Source organism: Excalfactoria chinensis, chromosome 4 (genome assembly GCF_039878825.1).
Source record: "Excalfactoria chinensis isolate bCotChi1 chromosome 4, bCotChi1.hap2, whole genome shotgun sequence".
NCBI classification, from domain to species: domain Eukaryota; kingdom Metazoa; phylum Chordata; class Aves; order Galliformes; family Phasianidae; genus Excalfactoria; species Excalfactoria chinensis.
In genome coordinates, this window is record NC_092828.1 from 82,375,153 (window position 1) to 82,398,072 (window position 22,920).

Sequence of the window (22,920 nt, forward strand, 5' to 3'; positions counted from 1 at the left end):
AAGGTGGCTGGCACTGTCCCAAACTCTTAGGGACATGGCTTAGAGGGGAATACTGGCAATAGGTGTACAGTTGGACTTGATGATCTTAAGAGGTCTTTTCCATTCTCAATGATCCTATGAAGCTCAGGGCTCCTTAGGACTAAATCACAGCTGTGAGAGATACCAGCAGGCAGAGCCCTTAGGGCAGGAGCTCTCCCCGTTTCCTTAGAAGTCTGCTAATATCCATTGAACCAATTTCTCCTTTCTGAGGAAATTCAAAGCCTGACAGTAGAAGCAAATTCTGCTGATGGAGACCAACCTCCAACCTGCAGCAGTTTCATCTTCTGAAGAGAGAAGGAGGCTGGAGAGAATTTCAAGCACCTTTGAGGCTCACAGCTTGCCAGCCAATGAGAAGAGCACGACGTACAAATACCTTCTATTTGTTTACGCAGTTAGCCTGATTTATCTATTTATTTGGCCATTAGAGAGCAACCCAATGAGAAAACAACTTCCAGAAATCATTCTGTTTCCATATAGATTAGGCAACCCGCAGTAAGAGCAAACAGAAAAGAACTCATTTCTTGAGATTCGTATAAAAATAAGTTCAAGTCCCAGCCACATCCGCTCCTTAAGGACATCAGGAGGTCGCTTCCTGAGCTTGCAGAGCTACAAACCTCCTCGCTGTCAGCGGGTGAGCAGCAGCACCAGCTCACAGTGAGCAGTGTGAGGGAACATGTCGAAAGGGACAGCCAGCATCGGGGCAAACGGCTCTCCTTGCAGCTTCTTCCCTGGGTCAGCTGGACAGCACAGCCTGCAGGAAGAACAGACCCAGAGAGCAACCTTCAGACTGGCAGCATAAGCTTTCCCGTGCCATTAGAGACACTGAGGAGGCATTAAGAGGGTATCTTTAGGATGGCTAACATCCGTCAGCTGGGTGATTAACCCTAAGGAGGTGACTGCTAATCCTAGGATTAGCTGGAGGCCCACCTTCCTGCAGGGAGCGTAGGGATGCGGTATCCCACACCCTGCTGCACTGCTATCATACAATCATACAATCATAGAATGGCCTGGGTTGCAAAGGACCACAAAGATCATCCAGTTCATCCCCCTGCTGTGTGCAGGGTCGCCAACCACAAGACCAGGCTGCCCAGAGCCACATCCAGCCTGGCCTTGAATGCCTGCAGGGATGGGGCATCTACAGCCTCCTTGGGCAACCTGTTCCAGTGCATCACCACGCTCCATGCCATGTTGGGGAAGGGCTGTGCACAGTGTCATTACAGCACCTTTGCATTGTTTTCTACCCCTGAATGATGCTTTCTGCTGGCACTCAGCCCCAAGAATACCCACTACTTCAACCAATGCAGCTTGCAGGTAAACTCAAAGCAGTGCAAAAGCACAAACCACTTCTAGTCACGCACTGACCAGGGTGCCACCTGCAGAATTAACCCAGTGAAATTTGGTAATAACAAAAACCCTCCTGTGCTGAGGACAGGTCTTCAGGTCCTGGTCCTCAGGGCACACAACAGTGGTCACTAATGTCAGCAGAAAAGAAAAAAGGGAGGCTGCTCACTCCAGGAAGTTCCTCATGGCTTCACCCTCTGGCTTGCAGGAGATGTAGAGCAGCCTTCGGATGGCCCCACAGCTCCGGATGGCCCTCACGACCCTGTGATCTGCAACAGCACAGCACCATCTCACCACGTTCTGGAGACATTCCAGCTCCTGGGGACACCCCATGGCACTGGGCAGCATCTGGGCTCTAGGGACAGTCTGGGACTCCCCAATACTGGCCCAAACCAGTAGAGGCCACGAGGGTGGTTGTAGGGCCAGAGAATGAGTGAGCTGGGGGCTTGGAGCCAGCTCAACAGCTCACACACAGCTTGATCAAAACTGTCTCTTCAAGGTGAAAATAAATGGTATATCCTTACGGATCCCAGCCCGGGATGGGTTCACCACTGCAACAAGGGGTCGGGCATCCTCCCATGATGAGAGCAGTGCTGGTAACACAACCTCTGCCTTTCCACTGTGAAACTCACAGTTTGAGATTCCTGCACAGAGAAAGCAGGCACACAAACAAAGAGCACTCTCAGACATCCCAACACAAAACCCCACTCTTTGCTGAGTGGAGGGAGTAGTTAGGAGCAACCCTTCCCTTTTGCTTCAGGTTTCTCAGCAATGGCAGTGGTTGAACTTACCATTGAATGCTGCATTCCACCTGGCATCCTCTATTGCCTTCTGTACTATCTCAACACCAATGACCTTGGACACGTGGCGAGCCAGAGAGAGACCAATAGTGCCTAGAAACCAGGGATTCACAAACACTCTGCATTTCCATGTAGAAAAACAAGCACTGGAGATAATGTTGGGCATGCAAAGCATCAGCCCCAGGGAGCTGTGGTGTCCCAACCCTGGAGGTGCCTATGGCCGGGCTGGATGGGGCCCTGGGCAGCCTGAGCTGATGGGGGGCACCCAGCCCATGGCACAGGTGGGACTGGGTTGGCTTTAAGATCCCTTCCAACCCAACTGCTCTATGATTCATGCTGCTCACCCGTCCCACAGCAGACATCGAGGAGCACAGTGTCTCCAGCAGCCTGGCTCAGCTCCCTGACCTGCCGATACAGCACTTCTGCTCCACTTGTGTTCACCTGGAAAAAGGCGTCTGGAGAGATGCGAAACGTCAGGCCCAGCACGTCTTCAAAGATGTGTGGCTCTCCATGAAGGAGCTGGAAGGGTGACAGCTCATGGGAACAGCGCGTCATGGTGCTGGAAGGACACATAAAATAACACCCTGCTGGGGGACAGCGTTTCATTGCCCCATTCCTGGGCTGCCCAATTGCTTTTATTCCATACAAACATTTCAACACGATCAAGGAATTGTGACACCTTCAAGGGATCTGCAACTTGCTGAACGGAGAATTGAATAGGGTCACGATGATGTAGGGTGGAGTTGCGGCCCTTAGTAGAGGGTTGTAGCCCTGGGATGTATTCCCACTTTTGCTGCTGATGTGATTTGGAAATGATAGAACTGCTGGGTCATTCAGGTTGGAATAGACCCTTAAGAGCACTGAGTGCAGCCATCAGCCTGGCAGTACCCAGTCCACCGGTCGTCTCCCTAAGAGCACTTTATGTTTTCCCTTTTGCTCCCCAGGCTTAATGCTCCCAAGGGACAGAACCATATCCAAGTATCTCTGATGCTTCGTGACGAACGCAAAGTGCAGCCAGCTTAAAGCCATGCCCACAAGAGCCACCCAAGCACCAATACCTCTCCTGGAAGTACAGTGACGTCAGGGCACACGCTGCTCCGGGTCCATGAGTGAAGAACTCTCTCAGCAGTTCTTTCTGAACAGCCAGAGCCTCCTGGAAGAGAGGGAAGGAAGGGTTGGGTCACTATGCCCAGAGAGCTCCATGACAGCCATTGGGATGGCCTGGAGTTGTCCCAGCCCCGCTCACCTGGCCCAGCTGCTGGGGGTGGAAGGTAACGATGGCCATGGTGTGGCCGTGCTGGGAGGTGCGCACCACGAGCTCCCTCCAGTGCCCACCTTCATGGAAGAGGATGCAGGAGCCCAGCGGGGAGCGGCGGATGAACTGCTCATAGCACTGCATGGAGAGCACAGTGAGGGGCACAGCCCTCATCCTCGCGCCTTGTTGTGCCCCAAATAGTGACCGTTCCACCATTGCCCTCTATGCTATCTCAGCTGAACACCAAGAGAAAGCTCTTTGTGAGGAAAACGACACATTTCTGTCGTTCCACTTCGTGATTCTCATCGGTTTTAAATAGCAGTTAATTGCTGCTCCATTAACTTTGCTCCAGGGGACACATCTGAGGTTCCAGCATTAACTTTTATGCTTCAAAAAACATTTTTTTCCATTGGCCAGAATCAAAACAGACCTGGGACCACCTCATAACTACACATGCATATACATGCACATACATACTACACATACACATACACACAACCAGTGCAGTGTTGCCCCAGGAGGAGCTCTGGCACTGTTTATCCTCCCTTCTACAGACAGATGTGATATTTGTTTTACCTGGGCCACTTGTGTGTGCTTTTGGGGGATGTTCTTCATGTGGTCAGTTCTCACACAGACAATATTTCTTGCTGGAGAGAAAGATGGGTTTGTGAGGGGCTTGTTTCACTGCAAACCATGCAGCGTGCAGCACTGTAAGCTGGAAGAAAGCTTTTCCTCTGAACCATCCCATGGTGCAAAAGAGAAGAAAAGGTGATATGTAAACCCAGCAGCTCTCACCCAGCTCCACTCCTGGCCCCATACTGACCTCTGCCCGTCCCCACGTACAGCCCCACTGTTTTGGGGTTCCCATCCGGCCCTCGGTTCACAGAGAAGGTGGACTTGTTGCGGTACCCATTGACAGTGGGCTGTGGGAGGAAAGAAGGAAATGAAAGCTTTGTATGAGGGCTGCTCCAAAAGTGATGCCACCTGTTTTATGATGTTGACCCACAATGTCACAGGGGGATGCTGGTGGGTAGGGTTAAAGCTTCCCAACAATATCCCAGTTCCTTTTGTTGCCATGTGACAAATGGCAGCAGAGGGATAGTCTGACAGAATGCAGTCTGACATGGGAGTGCAGACGAAGCAAAGGGGTGTCAATGAATCCCTCCATGCACAAAAAGTGGCACCCGTTGCCATTCAACAGCACTTGCTGGGCATTTGTGGAGCCCAACCGGTAGATGCAGTACAGTGGCTGCTGTGCTTCAGCTGTGGTGACAGCAACAGCAGTCACCACTGCTGGTGCAGATGTGAGAGCATACAGCTCTTGTTCTGCAGCCTGCAGAGCAGAAGGCAGCAAGGCACCTCCTCTGGAACCAACCAAGGCACTCACCGAGGGAACCACGGGCTGCAGGGGACAGCAGAGCCCACTGGGATCCTGCACGCCTCCTCCCAGCTCCTCTAGGTGCGACGTCAGGGTCTGCAGAACCTCTCTCAGGTTCTCATACTTCACCTACAGAGCAGTGCTAAGCCAGGAACACTCCCACAGGACCACACAATCTCTGTGTACCACAGAGCAATGGAGAGACCGTGGCCCCAAGGGTAAGTCTGGGATGTTGGATGACTGAAGACTCTGTTAACCAGTCCTGCACTGGGCAGGGCCTGAGCACCTTTTGTGTTTTAGAATAACTCAAGAATGAAGGCAACAAAGGGTGGGGCTTAGGGACTTGGTTCAGTAAGCATGGGGTGGGATTTGGCAATCTCTGAGGTCTTTTCTAATTCTAATGATTCTGTGACTCTATGAGGATGGACCAGGCTGCAGTGTCAGATCCCCACTGAGCAGTTGCTCAAGGGGATGGAAAGGGAGAGTTGGGGCAACACGATGGAGAAATTCCAGGTGAGCACACCTTACCTGCAGCTGCTCCTGGTATGGAAGCCTCCACAGCGGCGTCGCTGCATCTGCCAGCCTGGAAAGCACAACTGAGGGCTTGTGCTCAGAGCTGCTTGGGGTGGGAGGGCCCAGGAGCCACAACAAACACAGCAGCCACAGCGAGCACAAAACAGGCTGAGCCTGGGCCCCTGGTGTCCTGGATGAGCCCCCATTAGAGGACAGAGCCAAGAACAGCTCTGTCTCCCTGGAGGTTTCCCACAGAAAAACAAGACACTCCTCTCATTGCTTGCTGCACCCTCTGCCTGCTCACACTGCTGGTCACTGCTGTGAAAGCTGCATAGGATGAAACCCAATGCAGACCAATGCAGTTTCTGCACTGTATAAGGGGAATTACAGGCTCAAGGATGTGGCCAACCCTCCAGTGGCAGCCTTAGAACCCACTGATGCTTATATCCAAGTCAAGGGGAGCAGGAATGCAACATACAAAGCTTCCTTGTGTGAAGAAAATAAGAGAGGATGGGGTGAGATGTATATAACCCAAACAGTCCTAAGTGTCTATCAGGTGCTCAGATGGATATACTGCTGTTCTTCCCCACTGGGGCTTTGGGAGCTGCTTCCAAATCACCATCTGATTTTGAGCACACAACTGTGAATCACAGGGGTCAGTGCTTTCTGCTTGCAAGCAGGGCAGTAGCTCTGTCCCAGCTCCTTCCCTCTTGCTTAGGCCTCTTCATTTGCCCTTTCCATTACTTCTGTCACAGCTGAGCCACTCATTTCTACCTGGACAGAGGTGAAACCTTTAAGCTCTCAGTGCAGCCACCTGCTCTGGCACTGACAATCGCAGCCAGGCTGGTGCTTGCTGAGGGCAATAAACACCGTGATTGCTCAGGGTTCTGACAGCAGACAGCTGAGCTGTGCATGCAGCATGCAACACATGGACCTTCCTAACTGCAGCCCTCCATACCCCAATGCTCCCCTACCACAAGCAGCACACACCTCCCACTGCCATACCTCTCTTCCCAGGAGGATGCTGGCAGGCTGCAGCCTTCTCTGCCCTTCTTCCTTCTCCTCTTAGCTGCTCTCTCCCCTGTTGGCTGTCTGCAGTCCCACCCAGGCATGCTGCTCAGGAGCATGGGCTGCGGGGTCAGCAGGCGGAGGCACCGGCGTGTCAGCATGGACACATGGGGCAGAGCCATGGCAGGCAGCAGAGGGGCTGCTCAGAGCCCTCCAGCCCCTTGGCGTCAGCAGATGTCACAGCTGTGGGCCCCAGCTGCACCTGGAATAGAGCAGCAACAGGCATGATGCTTCTCCGGTCCTTTCCATCCTCAGATTTGAGCATCATGGGGAATTTTGCAAACTCCCCCCGGATCAGAGCTCAACTGCTCAGCTTTCCCAGCACTAAGATTGGCAGCAGTGACCCAGAGCTATCAGTGCAATGGTTTGGGCTCAGTTGAGCCTCCTGGAGACATCCCAGGCCTGGGGTTAACATTGCACAGATATCATTCCATTTACTGAAATGAGGCAGAGCAGAACGGCTGCTGCTTTGCATAACCACCACATAATATTCTACTGTGATTTACAGCATAATACCCCAACAGTTTAATCGATCATGGCTGAAAAGGACGGGGTCTCAAGTATGCTTGAAGCAGGAATTTGTTTATTTTTTGCTTCACCGTGTGACACATCCATCACCAATTGAACCGTACAACAAACCATCATCACAAAGCACATATCAACTAAAATTCTTATCCAGGCAATAGCAGCCCCGGGGTAACACAGGGAGGGATTCCCTCACATGCAAAGGGAACAAAAGGTTGCTTTTCACCTGGGAAAGCTGCAGGCTGCAGCCATCGCAGTGCGGAATCCGATGGGTGCAGGACAGCAGCAGCTGTGTGCTGTGCTGGGGCCACAGTGGGATCACAGCAGGGCCGTACCGGGGTCACAGCAGAGCGGAACCACCGCTGCTTCCCAGCAGCCCCCGCGGCTGCACGTCACCTCCTGCCTGCCAGAGATAATGATCCCAGCACTGCTTGGAGCTAGAAGTGAAAAGGATGCCAGCTTGCATCCCACCGCCTTCATGCTGGGGATGGGGCAGGGGGTGAGATGTGGGGCACCCGGCATTGAGCACAGCCCCACGAGCCCTGCGGCTTCTGCTGTGGGGGAGGATGGCTGCATGGAGGCGGGGGGATTCCTGCACGCTGAGCACTGCACACAGGCACTGCTGCTGCAATGCTGAGGCTTCTGAACCACAGTATCACTGCTGCAGCCCAGCAGCACAGATCGGAAAAGAAAAACAGCGCTGTGATCTTCGTTTGCAGCTTTCCACAGGAAAACCTTTGCTGGCTCTGTTTTTCCCCCCAACTCTGCTAAAAAGATCATCACAGAACCATAGCATGGCCTGGGTTGCAAAGAACCACAAAGATCATCCAGTTCCAACCCCGTGCTATGTGCAGGGTTGCCAGCCACCAGACCAGGCTGCCCAGAGCCACATCCAGCCTGGCCTTGAATGCCTGCAGGGATGGGGCATCCACAGCCAACTTGGGCAACCTGTTCCAGTGCGTCACCACCCTCTGGGTGAAATATCCCTCTCTCCTGTTCATCATACAGAGAGAAAAGAGGGCTGAAGCTGCTCACACCTTGATTGGAAAGACCAGAGCATTCAGTCTTTAAGGAAACATTTTATTCCCCCAAGTATTATTCAGGTATTGGAGATTTGTGGTTGCTACAGCAGTTCTGTCTGAACAAGCCCCCACCCCTCAGTGCCCAGCTCTGCTGCCCAGCAGGGAGGGCAGGCTGCTGCTCCACCTCTGCACTGCCTTAAAAATAAAGGAACAAATGAGGTGTGGGCATAGAACAGGATAAAAATACAGAGAAATATTCCCTTCAACAGGTGCTGATGAAGGTAGCAACACTTTCACATCCCTTGTGGGTTTCTCTTTAGGAGCTGCTGCAGAACAGCAGAGCTGAGAAGCTCAAAGCAGGCTGCTCCCACTGGGGCTCAGGGGGCACTGCAGCTCCTCTGCCCACTGCAACCTTCCTGAAGCAATGGCCCCAAGCGAGCTGTGCTGTGCCCAGGAGAGCTGCCAGCCCCTGCAAATGTGCTGCTGATAAGAGCAAAGAGCTAAAGGAAGCCCCAAACTCTCAGTGCACAGAGGCACTGGGGCTGAGCTGAGGTTACAGAGGCTGTGGTAATGAGAGGATATAGCTGTTGTTGACATGGTTTGGGGTTGCGGGTTTGCAGGGCTGCAACATTTCCTGGCAGGTCTGTAGTGCAAGTCTGGCAGTGTTCATCTCTGGGCTCCATCATGGAACAAAATATTCCCCTGCTCCACGAATGATGCTTTGATGAGTGTCGCCTCATCTTTCCCTGATGCTTTTGCACCTCTCCTGTCCCATCCCTTTCTGCCTCTTTCTGGTGAGAAGGCGATGTGTCCTCAGCAATGATTCACTGCCCATTCTCCTTCTCACTCCTCTCCTCTCCTCCATCTGTGAAGGAGCCCAGCTCTGCCTGCAGCTCTGCTCCTCTGGGCTGCCAAGGCCAAATCTCCTTTGGAACTTCCAGCTTTGTTCGTGCTCAGAAATGTGCTCTTCAGCCATGTCAGCTATGGTAGGAACAAGCTGGGACCCCAGCTGTCCTTTCCTCCTTGTTTACTCCCACGGAGGCTCTGATCCTGGTGGTGTTACATGAACTGTAGAGTCATGGAGTCATTATGGATGGAAAAAGGTGTCTATGATCACGAAGGCCAACCCTGACCCATCACACCATGCCACCAAGCCGTGTCTCGTGGCCTGGTTCCATCTTCCCAGCAAGCCTTTTCCCATAAATACCAGCAGCCAGAGACAATCTGCAATGGGGAAATCCCATTCCCCGGACATTGACCCTACAGTTCTGTCACAGACCTGCTGGGGGTCAGCCTGCCCTGGTTGCTCAGCAGGGCTCCCTTCAGCCTGCCCTGAATGGTGCAGAGCACGGCCCTGCGGAAACTGCTGGACAAGAAAAAGAAGATAATGGGGTCGAGGCAGCTGTTGAGGGCTGAGATGCAGAGCACGAGCTCGTTAGCAAGGTGCAGACCTTGCTTCCAGGGCAGGCTGGAAATGGCCCCGATCTGCGCCAGGATGTAAGGGATGCGGACAGTGTGGTATGGGGTGAAGCAGACAATGAAGATGATCAGGACCACGAAGGTCTTAGTGATGGCTCTTGTGCTGGTCTTCTTGTTCAGCTGCTGGGCCTTCACTGAGGAGACCTGGTGCAGCTTGGCAAATATCTTGCCATAGAAGTAGAGGAAGAGCAGCAGCACAATGAAGAAGGCGGCTACTGCGGCCATGTTGAGGGCTGCTGCCGTGGTGCTTTTGCTCCTGAAGTGGAAGCATTTATGGTCACAGGGTCCCTTCCCTCTTTTCTCAAAGAAGAAGGGCAGCATGAAGGCAAAGTTCACCACCCAAACCATCCCAGAGGCCAACATGCTGCGGGACACGGTGTGAATCCTGTATTTCTGGAGGGGCCGGATGATCTTCAGGTAGCGGTCCAAGCTGATCAGGCTGAGGAAGGTGATGCTGACATACATGTTGAGGTAGAAGAAGGCCCCAACAATGTTACAAAAGACACGGGGCTCACTCCTGTCCTGGAAGGCGATGCGGAAGGGCAGGCAGAGGGCCAGCAGGAGGTCAGAGAGTGCCAGGTTCCTCATGTACACAGTGATGGAGGTCTGGCGCTGCACACTGCGTGAGAACACCCAGAGTGCCAACACATTGCTGAGCAGCCCAATGGCAAAGATCAGTGAGTACATCACGGGCAGAGTCACTGAGAGGAACCCATCGTGGATCTGACAGCAGGAGTTACCCAGGAGCTGCTCAGTGACTTCAATGGCAGGAGGAGGGGTGCTCAGGGGGTCCATCGTGAGCGTGCAGACCTGGAATGCGATATGCAGGGAGAGCTGTAATGGGGTATTGGGGTGAGCTGGAGGCATGTGGGCATTGGGAAACACAGGGAGCACAGCCACTTGTGGTACCCAGTGCCCCAGATGCAATGGGAAAATGGCTCTGGGCAAGGAACAGGCTCTGCCTGCTCTCTGTAGGGAAACGTCTGTTGAGGATGTGCCCATTAAACACTGGTAGGAAAGCAGAGTCCGCTCCCGCCTGTCCCAGCTTCTCCCAGCTCTGTGCCATGAGGGAGGTCAGGAAGGGGCAGATGAGACTGTGGCTGTGTGCGGGGTGAGCTGCTGGAGGGGGGTCAGCCCAACTCAAGCTCTGATTTCACACAAGCGACGGAACAGGTACAGCGAATATTAATTCAGACCATGTGCAGCCCTGGGATCCAATGCTGGGCACTGACACATCCTCTGCCTGCACCTGCCCCACTGCCTGCAGAGCCCTTTGTGAGCCTGTGAGCTCCTGCGTGCCCCAGTGCCTCCCTCCCCTTTCCACTTTCCGTGATGCTGAGTGATTGAGAGCTGCAGAAATCTCTGACTTCCCTCCCACATACCACAACTTCTCTAATGCCTTTCTTTGCTCTCTCCACACCTGCCCAGCATGCGGGGACAGCAGGGCAGGGCAGCACGCCTGGATGGAGGCTGCAGAGCTCCATGAGCTTGCTGCTTGCAACTCACAGTCATAGAAAACCAGGGGACTGAGTGCCCCACATTCACAGCTCACTGCACAGCAGTGTTGCCACCCTGATGGTTTCAGAGCAGCACGCTCTGCCTGCGCACCCATCACAGTGCTCTGCAAATCCTTTGCAAGGGGCAGCACAGCCCCTGTGCAGAGCTGTGCGCACAGACAGCACAGTTTGCACGTAAAGGTAGCCCCAGCTGTGGGTGTCTGTATGGCACAGCAGTGTGGCAGCCATCCACAAATGGTCTCACAGCACAACCCTGCTCAACTCCAGGCTCTCCCTCCCAGCTCCGAGCATGACCCCCCCGCCAACTGCCCCCCCAACCCAGAGGCACCCACCTCACCTGGCACTCCTCAGCCCTTGCACAGCCTGTGACAGAGCTCCTTGTTCCTTACGGCCCCTATAAGCCCTTGGCTGGTGATGACACCTCCCACCCATGAGCCTCACCCCACTCCACCGCCCCTCCCACGTGGGCTCCTCTGGTTTTCCCCTCCCGGCCCTTGTGGGGGAGGTCGTGCAGGAGGTGAGCTCTGCAGTGCACCCAGGTGCACCACACACTGGTACCACACTAAGGCCCACATTTCCCTGCCCTGGGGCTGCACCTCCCCCTGCCGTGTGGAGTGCAGAGCAATGGACAGGCACTGAAATACCTCCAAATAACAGCTTGTCCGTGCCAGCACTTCTGCTTGAGGCCTTTAGGGGATGGTAGGGATTGCCCAGGGGGGTGGGAGGTGAGAGTCCAGGCAGCTCATCCCCACCAGCCCTCACCCAGCTCCAAACCAACAGCAGCCACATGCCTGGAGCAGGTTGTGCCGCAACAGCTTCCACCTTCCTGGATTTCTTTATCTCTGAGTTTGCCCACGCAGGTGCAGATGGCTGCGGTGGGTGGAAGGGCCTGAGAGGACGGGGGGAAGGAGGGCTCAGTTTTGAACCCTTGGCTACGCTCCTTGTGTACCTGGCACCAACATCCCATCCCACAAACTGTAGCAACGTGTGGGCAGGATAGGAAATGCGTCTTGTTCCATGCATGGAAATCTCAGAGCACAGTGAGGGGAAAGCAGAGGCCACCGAGCCCATTTTCTCCTCCTTGTCTCGGTATGTCTTGCTGGCTCAGCTTCACCTCCTGCCCCTGCTGAGTAATTCTAAGAGATAAAGCCGACCTGCCAACCCGCGGGCCCCGTGTGGCTTTGAAGGCAGGAAGAGCACCGCCTGCACTCAGCTGGTGTACGGGAGGAGCCAGCCCTGCCGCGGGACCGGCCCGCGTGCCCTGGGACAGCAACCGCGGGGCGCCGGGCGGCACGGAGCACAGACCGGCACGGCGCTGAGGGGGCGGGGCCGGCATGACGTGACCACGCCCCCACCGGACGGGGCTCCCGCGAGACCACGCCCCCGTCGACGCCCCTCCCCGCCCGACCCGGCAGCGGATGCCGATTGTCCAGCGGGATAAGGCCGCAGAGCGGGACGCGGCGCGATCGCGTCACTTCCCGGCGACGCGCGATGCTGGCGGCGGGCGGCTCGGGGCCCGGCGGGGCGGGCGGCTCCGGGCCCGGGCCGGGCCCCGGCGGCGGGGACGGGGATTTCCTGTCGCGGTACCGGCTGGTGTCGGCCAAACTGCGGCGGCGCTTCCTGCGGAAACCGAACGTGGCGGAGGCGGCGGAGCAGTTCGCGGCGCTGGCGCGGGAGCTGCGCGCTCAGGAGAGCCTGCCCTACGCGGCCTGGTGCCAGCTGGCGGTGGCGCGCTGCGCGCAGAGCCTGTTCCACGGCCCGGCCGAGGCGGCGGCGCTGGGCGAAGCGGCGCGGCTCTTCCTGCGCCAGGAGCGGGACCTGCGGCAGCGCCTGGCCCTGCGCGGCGGTTTCGGCGAGCACCTGGCGGCGGCGCAGAGCTGCGGGGCCTTCGCCGCCCGCCTGCACCTGGAGCGGGGGCAGCCGGCGCCGGCGGCCGGGCTCTGCCTGGAGCTGGCGGCGGCGCTGCGAGACACGGGCCGGCCCGCCCGCGCCGCCGCGCACTTCCAGAGGGCCGCCGAGCTCCTGACGGCCGCCAGGCTGCCCCTGGAGGCGCTGCGCTGCTTGACGGAGCGCGCCTCCTGCCTGCTGCTGGGCCGCGACTACGCCGGCGCTCTGGCGGCGCTGACCCGGGCGCAGGCGTTGGCCGGAGCCGGGATCGGGGGGAGCGGCGGGGCCGCGCCCGGCGGCGCCTTCCTGGACGCGCTGGTGACCTGCGAGGTGTCGCGGGTGCTGCTGCTGCTCCTCCTGCAGCCGCCGCCCGGCAAGCTGCCGCCCGAGCACGCCCGCACGCTGGAGCAGTACTGCTGGGAGATGCCCGAGGGCGGCGCGGCGGGCGGAGGGCTGCCGGCGGCCGCCGGGTACCTGCCCGCCGAGCTCTTCCTGCTGCTGCAGTCCGCCGTGCTGGCCTGCCAGGAGAAGGACGCGGCCGCGCTGCGCGCTCTGCAGGCCGAGCTGTGGCCGCTGCTGAGCGCCGAGCAGAACCACCTGCTGCACCTGGTGCTGCAGGACACGCTCAGCCCCGCGGGACACGGGCTCTGAAACCGCTCCGTCTGTCCCTGCGCTGTGTCCGTGCCGGGCCTGGAGGATCCCCGCTGCTCCACCACTGCTGCAGAACTCTCTTGCGCGGGAGCTGCCGGCGGGACGGGCTCGGGTTGCATGAGCCCCGCCGGCGGGGCGTGCAATGCCGGGTGATGCTGTGTAATACCGTGTGATGCTGTGTAACGCCGTGCAATGCCGTGTTACACCGTGTTACGGCCCGGCTCGGTGTCTGTAATAAAGCTGCGGTGCGAGCGCTCCATGGCTGCAGCGATTGGTTGCTGGGGCGGTGGGCGGGGTCGCCGAGTGGGCGTGGTCACGCACGGCGGGAGCGTGGGGCTCCGCCCACCTGGCGTCACGTGGTGCCGCGGGGGCTGTCGGGAAGGGGCGGTCTTTCCGCTCTCGGCGCGGCGGCGGCAGCACGCGGTTCGGTCATGGCGGACGGGGACGGTGAGCGGCGGCGGGAGGGGACCCGCAGCGGGACGGGACCCGCAGCGGGACGGGAGGAGCCCGACGTGTCCCGCGTGCCGTCCGGGACCGCGTGGCGATCAGCGGGGGGGGGATCCCGGCGGCGGGGCCGGCCCGGATGGCGCCTCGTCGGTGCGGCGGGCCGCTGAACGCGTCTCTCCCGTAGGTTCTAACGTGAAGAAACGGCGGAAGAAGGACAAGCGGTCGCTGCCCGACGAGGACGTGGCGGTGAGGGCGGCGCGGGGCTGGCGGAGCGCCGCGATGGGCTGCACGTGTCTCACACGGCGCCGGGCGGGGGGAGGGGCGGGCGGGGAGAGAACAACCGCGTGGCTCCCCCCGAGCCCTCGTTGTGTCCGCCCTGAGCCGCCGTTGTGCCCCGCAGGACATCCAGCACACCGAGGAGTTCCTGATCAAGCCCGAGTCCCGCGTGGCGCAGCTGGACACGTCCCAATGGCCGCTGCTGCTGAAGGTAACGGGCGCGGACGGGAGGCGGCTCTCAGCCTTTCTGCTCGGATTTGGTTCGTGTTCCTGTTCTGCGATGGGGCCCTGCTGGGTTTATTTGTGCTGCTCCTTTTCCTGCCCCTCGTCTGTGCTGCTATTGCAGTCGTTTTGGCCTTTAGAAGAGGCTCGTCAACCTGAATGCAAAGCAGCACTCCCTGTGCAACCAGGAGTGCTGATATCCTCGGTCTCACCTCCATCTGGTGATGCTTAAAATCGTTTCCTTGCTTTGCTTTCGTAGAACTTCGACAAGCTCAACGTGCTGACAACACACTACACACCCCTCCCTTCCGGTGCTAATCCCTTGAAGAGGGAGATCTCTGAATACATACGGTGAGTGTGACAGCCCACAATGTTGGATTCTCTTCCTCAGTTAACATCTCACAAGCACATCCTGTTCCGGGTTCCTTTTTCTCTTGACTCTGTCTTGTTGTTCAGCAGTGAATGTCTGCCTGGGACCTCCTTTCTGTGGAGGTGGCTTTGTTCTGGGTTTGTGGCTGCTCTGCAGGTAGATGTGGGCCAGAAGAGCCCTCAGTAGTTCTCTGGAGAGCCATTCAGTCTGCACGGGGTTTTGGGCCGGCTTGGAGCACAGCTGCAGCATTTTACACTGAGCTGTGGTAGCATAATGGAGAACAGTGTTTAATCATGGCATGTGTGAACACAGCTCCATGTGTGCTCGGTGGAGCAGCTCTGTGGCTCAGCTGCTGTCCAGCTGTTTATTCAGAGATGTTTCTATGTTACCACGACAGACCTCATCCTGTTTTTCACGTTGCTGTTGTTAGCCCCATTGTGTAGCTCTTAACTTGTCATCTCACTCTATAGGTCTGGCTTCATCAATCTGGACAAGCCTTCCAATCCATCTTCCCATGAGGTGGTGGCGTGGATCCGACGCATCCTTCGAGTAGAGAAGACAGGGCACAGTGGTACCCTGGACCCTAAGGTGACTGGGTGCCTCATTGTGTGCATTGAGAGGGCGACACGGCTCGTCAAGTCTCAGCAGAGTGCAGGTAGGTTCATTGCCACGGGACCGTGGTCAGAGTGGCTGAGGAGATGCAGAGCTCTTTTGGGGACAAGGAGGTTTTCATTCTTGCCCTAAGCCTTCAGAGCCTTTAGCTCAAGGATTGCTGGATTGCTTATCCATCTTGCTTCCAGCCATCGAGGGCACACCCGTGCTGTCTCAGGTGGTTTTTCTGATTGCTTCTCTGGGGTTTGGGCTCTTTTAGGTCAATGAAAACAGGTCTGAAAGACAGGTTTTATGTGTGAACTCAACTTGAGGCACAAGTGTGTAAATCCCAAGGAATAAAACACAATGAAGAAATAAACGTGCAGCTAAGATTGATTTGGGGAGAGAATAGCGTATGAGTGGTGCGCACCTCCTAGGAGAGCTGTTTGTATGGCAGTGCATGCCTTGAGTCAACATTAAATGCAAGTGGCCGCTCCTGACTGCTCTTGTCGTTCTTTCAGGCAAAGAGTATGTGGGAATTGTTCGGCTGCACAATGCAATTGAAAGTGAGGCTCAACTTGCCAGGGTAAGTCTCAGCACACTGTTGGCCATGCCGGTACTCTGTGCAAAGAGTTCAGCTCCTGTGGGAGATGAGCGGGTAGGAGCAGAGCTCAGGTGTGCTGTGTGTGAGGTGATGATGAAGTTTATCCATTCTCCGAGTGCGCTGGCACTGCCCTCCTGCAGCACCCCGATTCCTGTTCTAGGGTCTGGGTGCTGTGCAGCCTCCAGAGACCCTGCGGTGTCCCAGCGTCCTGCTGGGGGCTGCTGTGGTGTGTGGCTGGCTGCCTGCAGGAGCAAAGCGGTGCTGGCAGGGTCAGGGCCCTTCTCTGGGGGGCTCTGTCCTCACTGAGACGAGGGATGACATCTGATTGCACGCTGACACCTGATGAAAATCCCAGCTGTGCCTCACTGGCAGCTGTGGGAGCATTTTGACCACATCATTAGTTCACACCAGCTTTCTTAAATATGAGATAACCACGTGGTGATGAGCCTGTCACTCACAAATAAAGGTCTTCATTCCTGGAGACCCTGAGGTGCTCAGCTGTGCTAATGGCCCATCTTGAGGTGTTATTTCATCTGCTTCTACCTTCAGGCCATAGAAACTCTGACAGGAGCACTCTTCCAGCGACCGCCCCTCATTGCTGCTGTTAAACGACAGCTGAGAGTCAGGACCATCTATGAGAGCAAGCTGGTGGAGTACGATCCTGAGAGAAGACTGGGTAAAATACAGCTTTTCTGCCTTTGTCTGGTTACTCTCACAGCTCGTGTGCTGCTTCCCATTCTTTGCAGGTGTACTGAGATACAGATCCTTGCACCCACTGAGCAGTAAATGCTTTGTGCATTATTTACACTGAGAAACAAGTCTCACCTGCTTTGTTAGTTTTGCACCCTTCACTGAAGAGCCAAATGATGTCAGCTAGATGGCATTAGCACTCAGTGCAAAGATGACCTTCATCTATCACCCCATGCTGATGGCTCTGTGAGGGGCTGGATGTGGAGCCTGTAGATGTGGCTCGGTGGTAGCTGTACATATAAATTCTCTCCTGTGTTTCAGGTATCTTCTGGGTGAGCTGTGAAGCAGGAACATACATCCGAACGCTTTGTGTCCACCTTGGTTTGCTGCTTGGTGTTGGGGGCCAAATGCAGGAGCTCCGGAGAGTGCGGTCGGGCATCCTGGGAGAGATGGTAGGGTGGTGATTTGATTGTGAGTGTAACTAGAAACTGGGAGATTGCAGGAGTTCCCCAATATGGTCTTTCTTTGGTGCTGGTTGTAGGTGTACGGTGACTGGGAAGTGCTGTGAATAGACCTGGCAGTTGTGGCACTTGCCATAGGCAGCCTAGAACCAAAGTGTTGAGTTCAGTTCAGGGTCTTGTCCCTGTTCTGGTAATTAAGCTTTGGGACAGAAATGACTGGGAAGTGCACCCTGGTGACTGAAAGCTTGTTTTATGCCACCTGTGTTTCTCAGCCTACAAACCACACGCGTGTCTGGAGTTCAGGCACACGAGCTCAGCAGCATGATCACTTGTTGTCAGGGTGCAGTGCAGGGACTGTGCCTTAGCAAATGGCTCTTGGGATGTGCACTTCTGTGGGCTCTTCAGCACTTTGCACAGTTCTCCACCTGGTTGTTCCTGGCTCCCACTTGCCCATTCAAACTCCAGGACTAATTTCTCTGCTTGCAAAGCTGGATTTGAATCAGTGCAAGTGCTGCCCTGTCTGTGCTCTTACCAGAGCTGCAGTCACTGGCGGTCATTTCTGAATCCAAGGTGATGGATGGCTGCAGCTGCTTCAGTAACTTATCCCATGTTACAGATCCATGAGCTGATTAATTCAGGCTTTTATTCTTTCATCTATTTGTTAGAAGTCCCAGGTATTTAAGCTTGGTCCCGCTTGAAAAGTGTTTCACGTAGACAGTTTGCACACTTGATCCCAGTGCAGTGTGATGTTGGGCAGGTAGAAGCCTGAAGCAGCAGAGATGAGACTGTCCTCGAGCTGCCAGCAGGACATGCTTGTTCTTGCCTTTTCTATGGAGATTTTGTAGGTGTTTCTGAATTGGGCACCAATTTCCCCCCTTTCCAGCACGCTATCTGCCATTAGGCTTCAGCTCTGTCTTTTGTGCATGATTCAAGCTGGTGGCTGCTCGGCGGGGAGTTCATAGGGGCTGTGTCTTTGCAGGACAACATGGTGACCATGCACGACGTGCTGGATGCACAGTGGCAGTATGACAACAACAAGGATGACAGCTACCTGCGCCGTGTCATCCTGCCCCTGGAGAAGCTGCTCACCTCACACAAGAGGCTCGTCATGAAAGACAGTGCGGTGAGTTCCTGAGGTAGGGCTGCTCGATGCAGAGGTTGTGTCCTGTCTTTTGCAGCTCATAAAGGAAGGATCGGGGTCCTCATGGTGCACAGCGCTGTCGTGTCGCGTGCTGTGTAGGACCTGGTATTGATAGTCAGCTAGAAACATGTTAGTGTTATTGTTAATAACAGTAGTGACAATGGGAAGGCAAAAATAGAGGTACTTCTTGCATTGATTTTGTCCTCCAGTTGCTTACAGGCCTTTCTGTTCCTTCCTCTTTAGGTTAATGCCATTTGCTATGGAGCCAAGATCATGCTGCCTGGTGTCCTGAGGTATGAAGATGGTATTGAGCTTAATCAGGAGATAGTAGTCATCACCACAAAAGGAGAAGCTATCTGCCTAGGTATGAAACTGGCTTATTCCTGTGCCCACCTATGCAGAAATAACAAACTACTTTCTGGTGAAGTTATATTAGCTGAGACCCAGCGCATGGGGAGGTTTAAGTAGTGCTTCCCTAAAAGCTATTATTCAGCAAGGTGTGAGGCGTTCCTCAGTGTTTCAGTTGCACAGAGCTCAGGTGTGCTGTGTATGAGGTGATGATGAAGTTTATCCATTCTCTGAGTGCGCTGGCACTGCCCTCCTGCAGCACCCCGATTCCTGTTCTAGGGTCTGGGTGCTGTGCAGCCTCCAGAGACCCTGCAGTGTCCCAGCGTCCTGCTGGGGGCTGCTGTGGTGTGTGGCTGGCTGCCTGCAGGAGCAAAGCGGTGCTGGCAGGGTCAGGGTCCCTCTCTGGGGGGGCTCTGTCCTCACTGAGACGAGGGATGACATCTGATTGCACGCTGCCACCTGATGAAAATCCCAGCTGTGCCTCACTGGCAGCTGTGGGAGCCTTTTCAAACTGATGTGGTCATATCGGCTCACTGCCTTTGGGCAGGACATCTTCTGAAGCTTGAGTGCAAGCTTTCCTCCAGCGAGGTTTTCAGGGTGATATGGCGTTTTGTCTTTCCTTTGTGCTGCCAGAGGAGGAGCAGCCTGAACCCAACATACTCTTGCATCTGTACTCTCATGGTTTTGCTGTTGTAATGGGTCGTTAAGCTCCCTGCTTGTTTCTGCAGCCATTGCCTTGATGACCACTGCTGTCATTTCTACCTGCGACCATGGTGTGGTAGCAAAGATCAAGAGAGTCATCATGGAGAGAGACACATATCCCCGCAAATGGGGCCTCGGTCCCAAGGTGAGCAGCTGGGGACTCAGTGGTGTTGGTGGGTGCCCAGTTGTGGGGCTGCAGGCACTTCAGGTCTGTGTTCAAGAGCCAAATGATGTCAACTGGTTGGCATTAGCACCCTGTGCAAAGATGACCTTCATCTATCACCCCATGCTGATGGCTCTGGAGGGGCAGGAAGCTGTGCAGTTTCAGTGCTTCAGCTGAAATGTGGTTGGTCACTCAGGTGGAGGAAAAATGATGGCCAAGGATCTGAGTTTAGTGATACGCAGTTGTCTGCTGCTGTTCTCGTACAAATCAGCAGGTGATTACAGATACCCCCTGCCTGTTCCTTGTCTGAGACATAGGCTGCAGGGCAGTGGGTGTTTCTTGTGAGCTGTCAGAAGGTTCTCAGAATGGTTAAGCCAGTGCAGTTGTTGCCTTGGCTTTGTCCTTGGGTTATTCCTTAGGGTGGGTGGCTGAAGCCCAAGGGATGGTTTCTCCTTCATGGAGCTGTGGTCTGACCTTCTGTCCTTTGCTCTCAGGCCAGTCAAAAGAAGATGATGATCCAGAAGGGCCTGCTGGACAAACATGGGAAGCCCAACGAGTGCACACCAGATTCCTGGAAGAAGGAATACGTGGATTACAGGTGGGTACAGGGTGTGCAGCTTCAGAGTGGTGGGCGCAGTGATGGGTTGCATGCAACGAGCACTGTTCTGGGCACCGCCTTTTGTGCTTAGCATGTCAGACCTGGTCCAAGGTGAATTTGCTATCTGAACCCTTGGTGTTTAGCTGTGTTCCTCAGAGTCACAGGGAACATGCTGGTGGTGCGCCAGGCTGGAGTGAAAGGCCCTGAGCAGATGGTTATCCCTCTGTAGCCTGTGCCTGTGGCTCTGGAGGTAGTCAGTCTGCTAAATGAAAGAGGGGAGGCTCTGCTGTTGTCCTGTCCAGCTGGCACTGGTGCAGTCTGCAGGTCATCCCCACATTTAGCCCCCCTACCCAATGTCTGTGTGGGTTAGGGAGCCCTTGTGAGGAGGAGGGGGCTTTGTACTTGTAGAGGGCAGCAGCAGTCCCACTCAGCCTGAGATCTCTTCTCTTTTAGAGAGCCGTCCAAGAAAGAGGCAGCTAAAGTTCCCCAGGCTGTGTCAGAGGTGGAAAGGGCTCCAAAAGTGAGTATTGCTGCTCTCTGGTTTAAGGTTATTTGGGCTATGGAGACTGTTTTGGATCTTGTGCTTACCTCTGTGGTAGAACCTGCCTGTGTGAGAGCTGAGAGTGCTTCCATTGCTCTGTCCTTTTGGTCCCCATCTTTGTCTATGTATAGTGCAGCACAGTAAGTGGGAATGAGGAGTACTGTAAAAGCTGCAGCATCCAAAGAAATACACTGGATGGAGCTACAGTGCCAGGTCATTGTGCCAGAGAACCTTTCTGGAGTTCATCTGGTTCATCTAAGGAGTTCAAGCAAACACTGCATATGGAGCTCCCTGAGTTAGGAGTTCTGCACTGATGTAAGGAGCTAAATAAAGACTTGCAGGTAGTGCAGCAGTGTTTTGAATAGGAGGATTTGGGGTACAATTTGGGGGTGTATCTCTGGTAGGAAGGAATTCCTCTGCTGTATGATGGAAGGGATTTCTGGCAGTCTGTGGTTCACACTCGTGTTTGAAGTGTTGCTTACTGAGAAGTTTTGAGTCGGGGGAAAACAGCAGTTGTGATGGGCTTGCAAACAGCTTTTCCATCACTTGAGCTCATTGGGAAAACAGTCTGACAATGTGCTCTCCTAACAGAGGAAGCGAGAGTCAGAGAGTGAAAATGAGGCTGTGAGCCCCCCACCATCCCCAGCCACTCCACCAGCAGAGGAGCTGAGCAAAAAGGAAAAGAAAAAGAAGAAGAAAGAAAAGAAAGCCAAGGAAGCAGCTGAGAGTGGGGAAGAACAAATAGAAGTGGTATGTGACGGCGCTGCCATGGTATGGTTCAAGCATTGGGAAGAGTTGCTGTCTGTTGGGCACCTGGGATAAGCTTGTGTGGTGTTTGGACACCTGGGGCTGCGTGTGAAGCAATGGGAGGTGAAAGAGTTTTACTGAGTGCTGTGTTAGACTTCATGTGGGCTGGATTGTCACCCTGAGATGAGCAGTGAGTGATGCCTTTTGGATTCATTCCTGAACTCTCGATCCTCTTTGCAGATCAGTGAAACCAGCACCAAGAAGAAGAAGAAGAAAAAGAAACAGAAGGAGGTAGAAGAGAGCTCAGAGTAAGCAACTGGATCTGTCCAAAGCAGGCAAACCTCATCGTTAGGGAGGGAGAAGTCTGAGACCTTGAGGAAAAGAGGACTGCCCGTGCAGCTGAGGGGCCAGCAAATTCCAAGTTCCTTTTCTGCTGTGCATATGAGTGAGAAGTTGTTTGCCCAGGACGTGCCCTGCTCCAGCACCCCTCCTCATCCTGTTTTAAGGGTAGCCAGAGGAGTGTGGTGCCCGACTGGCCCTGCACTGAATTGCTCTGTGAAGCTGGACACCTTGATACCAGTTGTAGTGGTATCTTCATGGAAGATGCGGCTCCTTGCTCTTTGGGGTTTGTTTTCACCATGAAAGGGAGGAACAACACTTTCCCTTCTCTCTTTTGCCTCTTCCTTCTCTTCCAGTGTCAAAACTGTTACCCGACAGTTACAGAATGTGCTTGTGTCTGGAGGGACTGGCTTAGCCATGGCCATCTGGAAGGGTTTGGCACCTCTGGAGATGGCTGAATTGGTTATTTGAGGGGCTCAGGTTGGTTTTAACCTGGCCGTATACTTGGCCTGACCCTCAGCTAGTTGAGAGCAGATGTCCATTCTTTGGTACCTCTTTTCAACTTCATCATAAAAGGATTAGAACATGAAATTCCTGCTTTGTGCTTTTTAGTGCGGGGACCTGCTTGTTAGCTGTGAGCTGATCCCAGGCCCAGTGTGTCACAGTGATGTTGCCAGTGCTGGCTCCAATCTAGTTATTGGAATGGGGCGGCAGCTCTCTCAGCTGCCTCTGCTGTTTCTTGGTATCTATATGCTCAGGAGGTGTTAGGGTGGGGGGTGCAGCTGCAGGAGGAGCAGAGCTGGGCTTATTACAGGGCTTGTTGAACGCAGGCTTGGCAGCTGTGCACAGGGGCACCAAGCGTTAAAGGGAGTGTGCTCAGCAGGAGCAGGTTCCTTCTATTACAGGAACAGTGCCAGGATTTTAGCTTCTTTTAGTAGGGAAGGATCCTGGCTGCTTTGTTCTGTGCTCTCTCCCTGCAGAGATCCTGTAACGTTTGTCTTAGCCTCCTCAATTGTTTTAGTCTTAAATCATCTGACTTTTCCCTTCAATGCTAGAGATGCAGTCAGCGTGGACAGCAACCAATGGCTGTCAGAACCTGGGTTGAAAAGAAGTTAATTTTTATTCACTTTTTTTTTTTTATATATTAAAGAAAATAATAATAAAAGCCCTATTTTTGAATGGGTGACTTTCTTGCTTACCTGACT

General features: G+C 54.8%; 4 protein-coding genes and 5 non-coding genes across 10 annotated transcripts; 7 read left to right on the plus strand and 2 right to left on the minus strand.

The window, feature by feature from the left end:
• Positions 1 to 421: 421 nt before the first annotated feature.
• TRMT2B (tRNA methyltransferase 2 homolog B) lies at positions 422 to 7,306 on the minus strand. Its single transcript, XM_072335108.1, has 13 exons — positions 7,146 to 7,306; positions 6,332 to 6,596; positions 5,342 to 5,396; positions 4,823 to 4,942; positions 4,259 to 4,358; positions 4,012 to 4,082; positions 3,427 to 3,573; positions 3,239 to 3,333; positions 2,525 to 2,739; positions 2,172 to 2,273; positions 1,905 to 2,024; positions 1,550 to 1,649; positions 422 to 790 (listed from the first exon to the last, which is right to left on the minus strand). The coding sequence occupies exons 2-13, from the start codon at positions 6,514 to 6,516 to the stop codon at positions 664 to 666; spliced, it is 1,437 nt and encodes a 478-aa protein (XP_072191209.1). The 5' UTR covers positions 6,517 to 6,596; positions 7,146 to 7,306; the 3' UTR covers positions 422 to 663.
• Positions 7,307 to 9,201: 1,895 nt separating this feature from the next.
• On the minus strand, positions 9,202 to 11,685 carry LOC140251880 (probable G-protein coupled receptor 34). Of its 2 annotated transcripts, none has more exons than XM_072336041.1 (2): positions 11,582 to 11,685; positions 9,202 to 10,230 (listed from the first exon to the last, which is right to left on the minus strand). In XM_072336041.1, exon 2 carries the CDS (start codon positions 10,213 to 10,215, stop codon positions 9,202 to 9,204), a length of 1,014 nt encoding a protein of 337 aa, XP_072192142.1. In that variant the 5' UTR covers positions 10,216 to 10,230; positions 11,582 to 11,685. The 2 variants fall into 2 exon arrangements, with proteins under 2 accessions (XP_072192142.1, XP_072192141.1); XM_072336040.1 differs by lacking the exon at positions 11,582 to 11,685 and adding an exon at positions 11,275 to 11,312.
• Positions 11,686 to 12,326: 641 nt separating this feature from the next.
• LOC140251879 (40-kDa huntingtin-associated protein-like) lies at positions 12,327 to 13,618 on the plus strand. Its single transcript, XM_072336038.1, has one exon. It carries the CDS (start codon positions 12,429 to 12,431, stop codon positions 13,473 to 13,475), a length of 1,047 nt encoding a protein of 348 aa, XP_072192139.1. The 5' UTR covers positions 12,327 to 12,428; the 3' UTR covers positions 13,476 to 13,618.
• A 166-nt stretch (positions 13,619 to 13,784) lies between these two features.
• On the plus strand, positions 13,785 to 22,899 carry DKC1 (dyskerin pseudouridine synthase 1). The gene is made up of 15 exons (XM_072336037.1): positions 13,785 to 13,922; positions 14,107 to 14,168; positions 14,323 to 14,409; positions 14,680 to 14,771; positions 15,261 to 15,445; positions 15,903 to 15,967; positions 16,535 to 16,661; positions 16,997 to 17,127; positions 18,116 to 18,259; positions 18,521 to 18,641; positions 19,354 to 19,472; positions 19,985 to 20,088; positions 20,542 to 20,608; positions 21,221 to 21,379; positions 21,617 to 22,899. Exons 1-15 carry the CDS (start codon positions 13,907 to 13,909, stop codon positions 21,686 to 21,688), a joined length of 1,551 nt encoding a protein of 516 aa, XP_072192138.1. The 5' UTR covers positions 13,785 to 13,906; the 3' UTR covers positions 21,689 to 22,899.
• LOC140252334 (small nucleolar RNA SNORD17) lies at positions 16,068 to 16,314 on the plus strand. Its single transcript, XR_011903615.1, has one exon. It is a non-coding gene; the product is annotated as a small nucleolar RNA SNORD17 (small nucleolar RNA).
• LOC140252325 (small nucleolar RNA SNORD83) lies at positions 16,844 to 16,919 on the plus strand. Its single transcript, XR_011903607.1, has one exon. It is a non-coding gene; the product is annotated as a small nucleolar RNA SNORD83 (small nucleolar RNA).
• On the plus strand, positions 17,284 to 17,417 carry LOC140252331 (small nucleolar RNA SNORA36 family). Its single transcript, XR_011903612.1, has one exon. It is a non-coding gene; the product is annotated as a small nucleolar RNA SNORA36 family (small nucleolar RNA).
• Positions 18,827 to 19,074, plus strand: LOC140252333 (small nucleolar RNA SNORD17). The gene has a single exon (XR_011903614.1). It is a non-coding gene; the product is annotated as a small nucleolar RNA SNORD17 (small nucleolar RNA).
• On the plus strand, positions 19,550 to 19,625 carry LOC140252324 (small nucleolar RNA SNORD83). The gene has a single exon (XR_011903606.1). It is a non-coding gene; the product is annotated as a small nucleolar RNA SNORD83 (small nucleolar RNA).
• Positions 22,900 to 22,920: the final 21 nt, after the last annotated feature.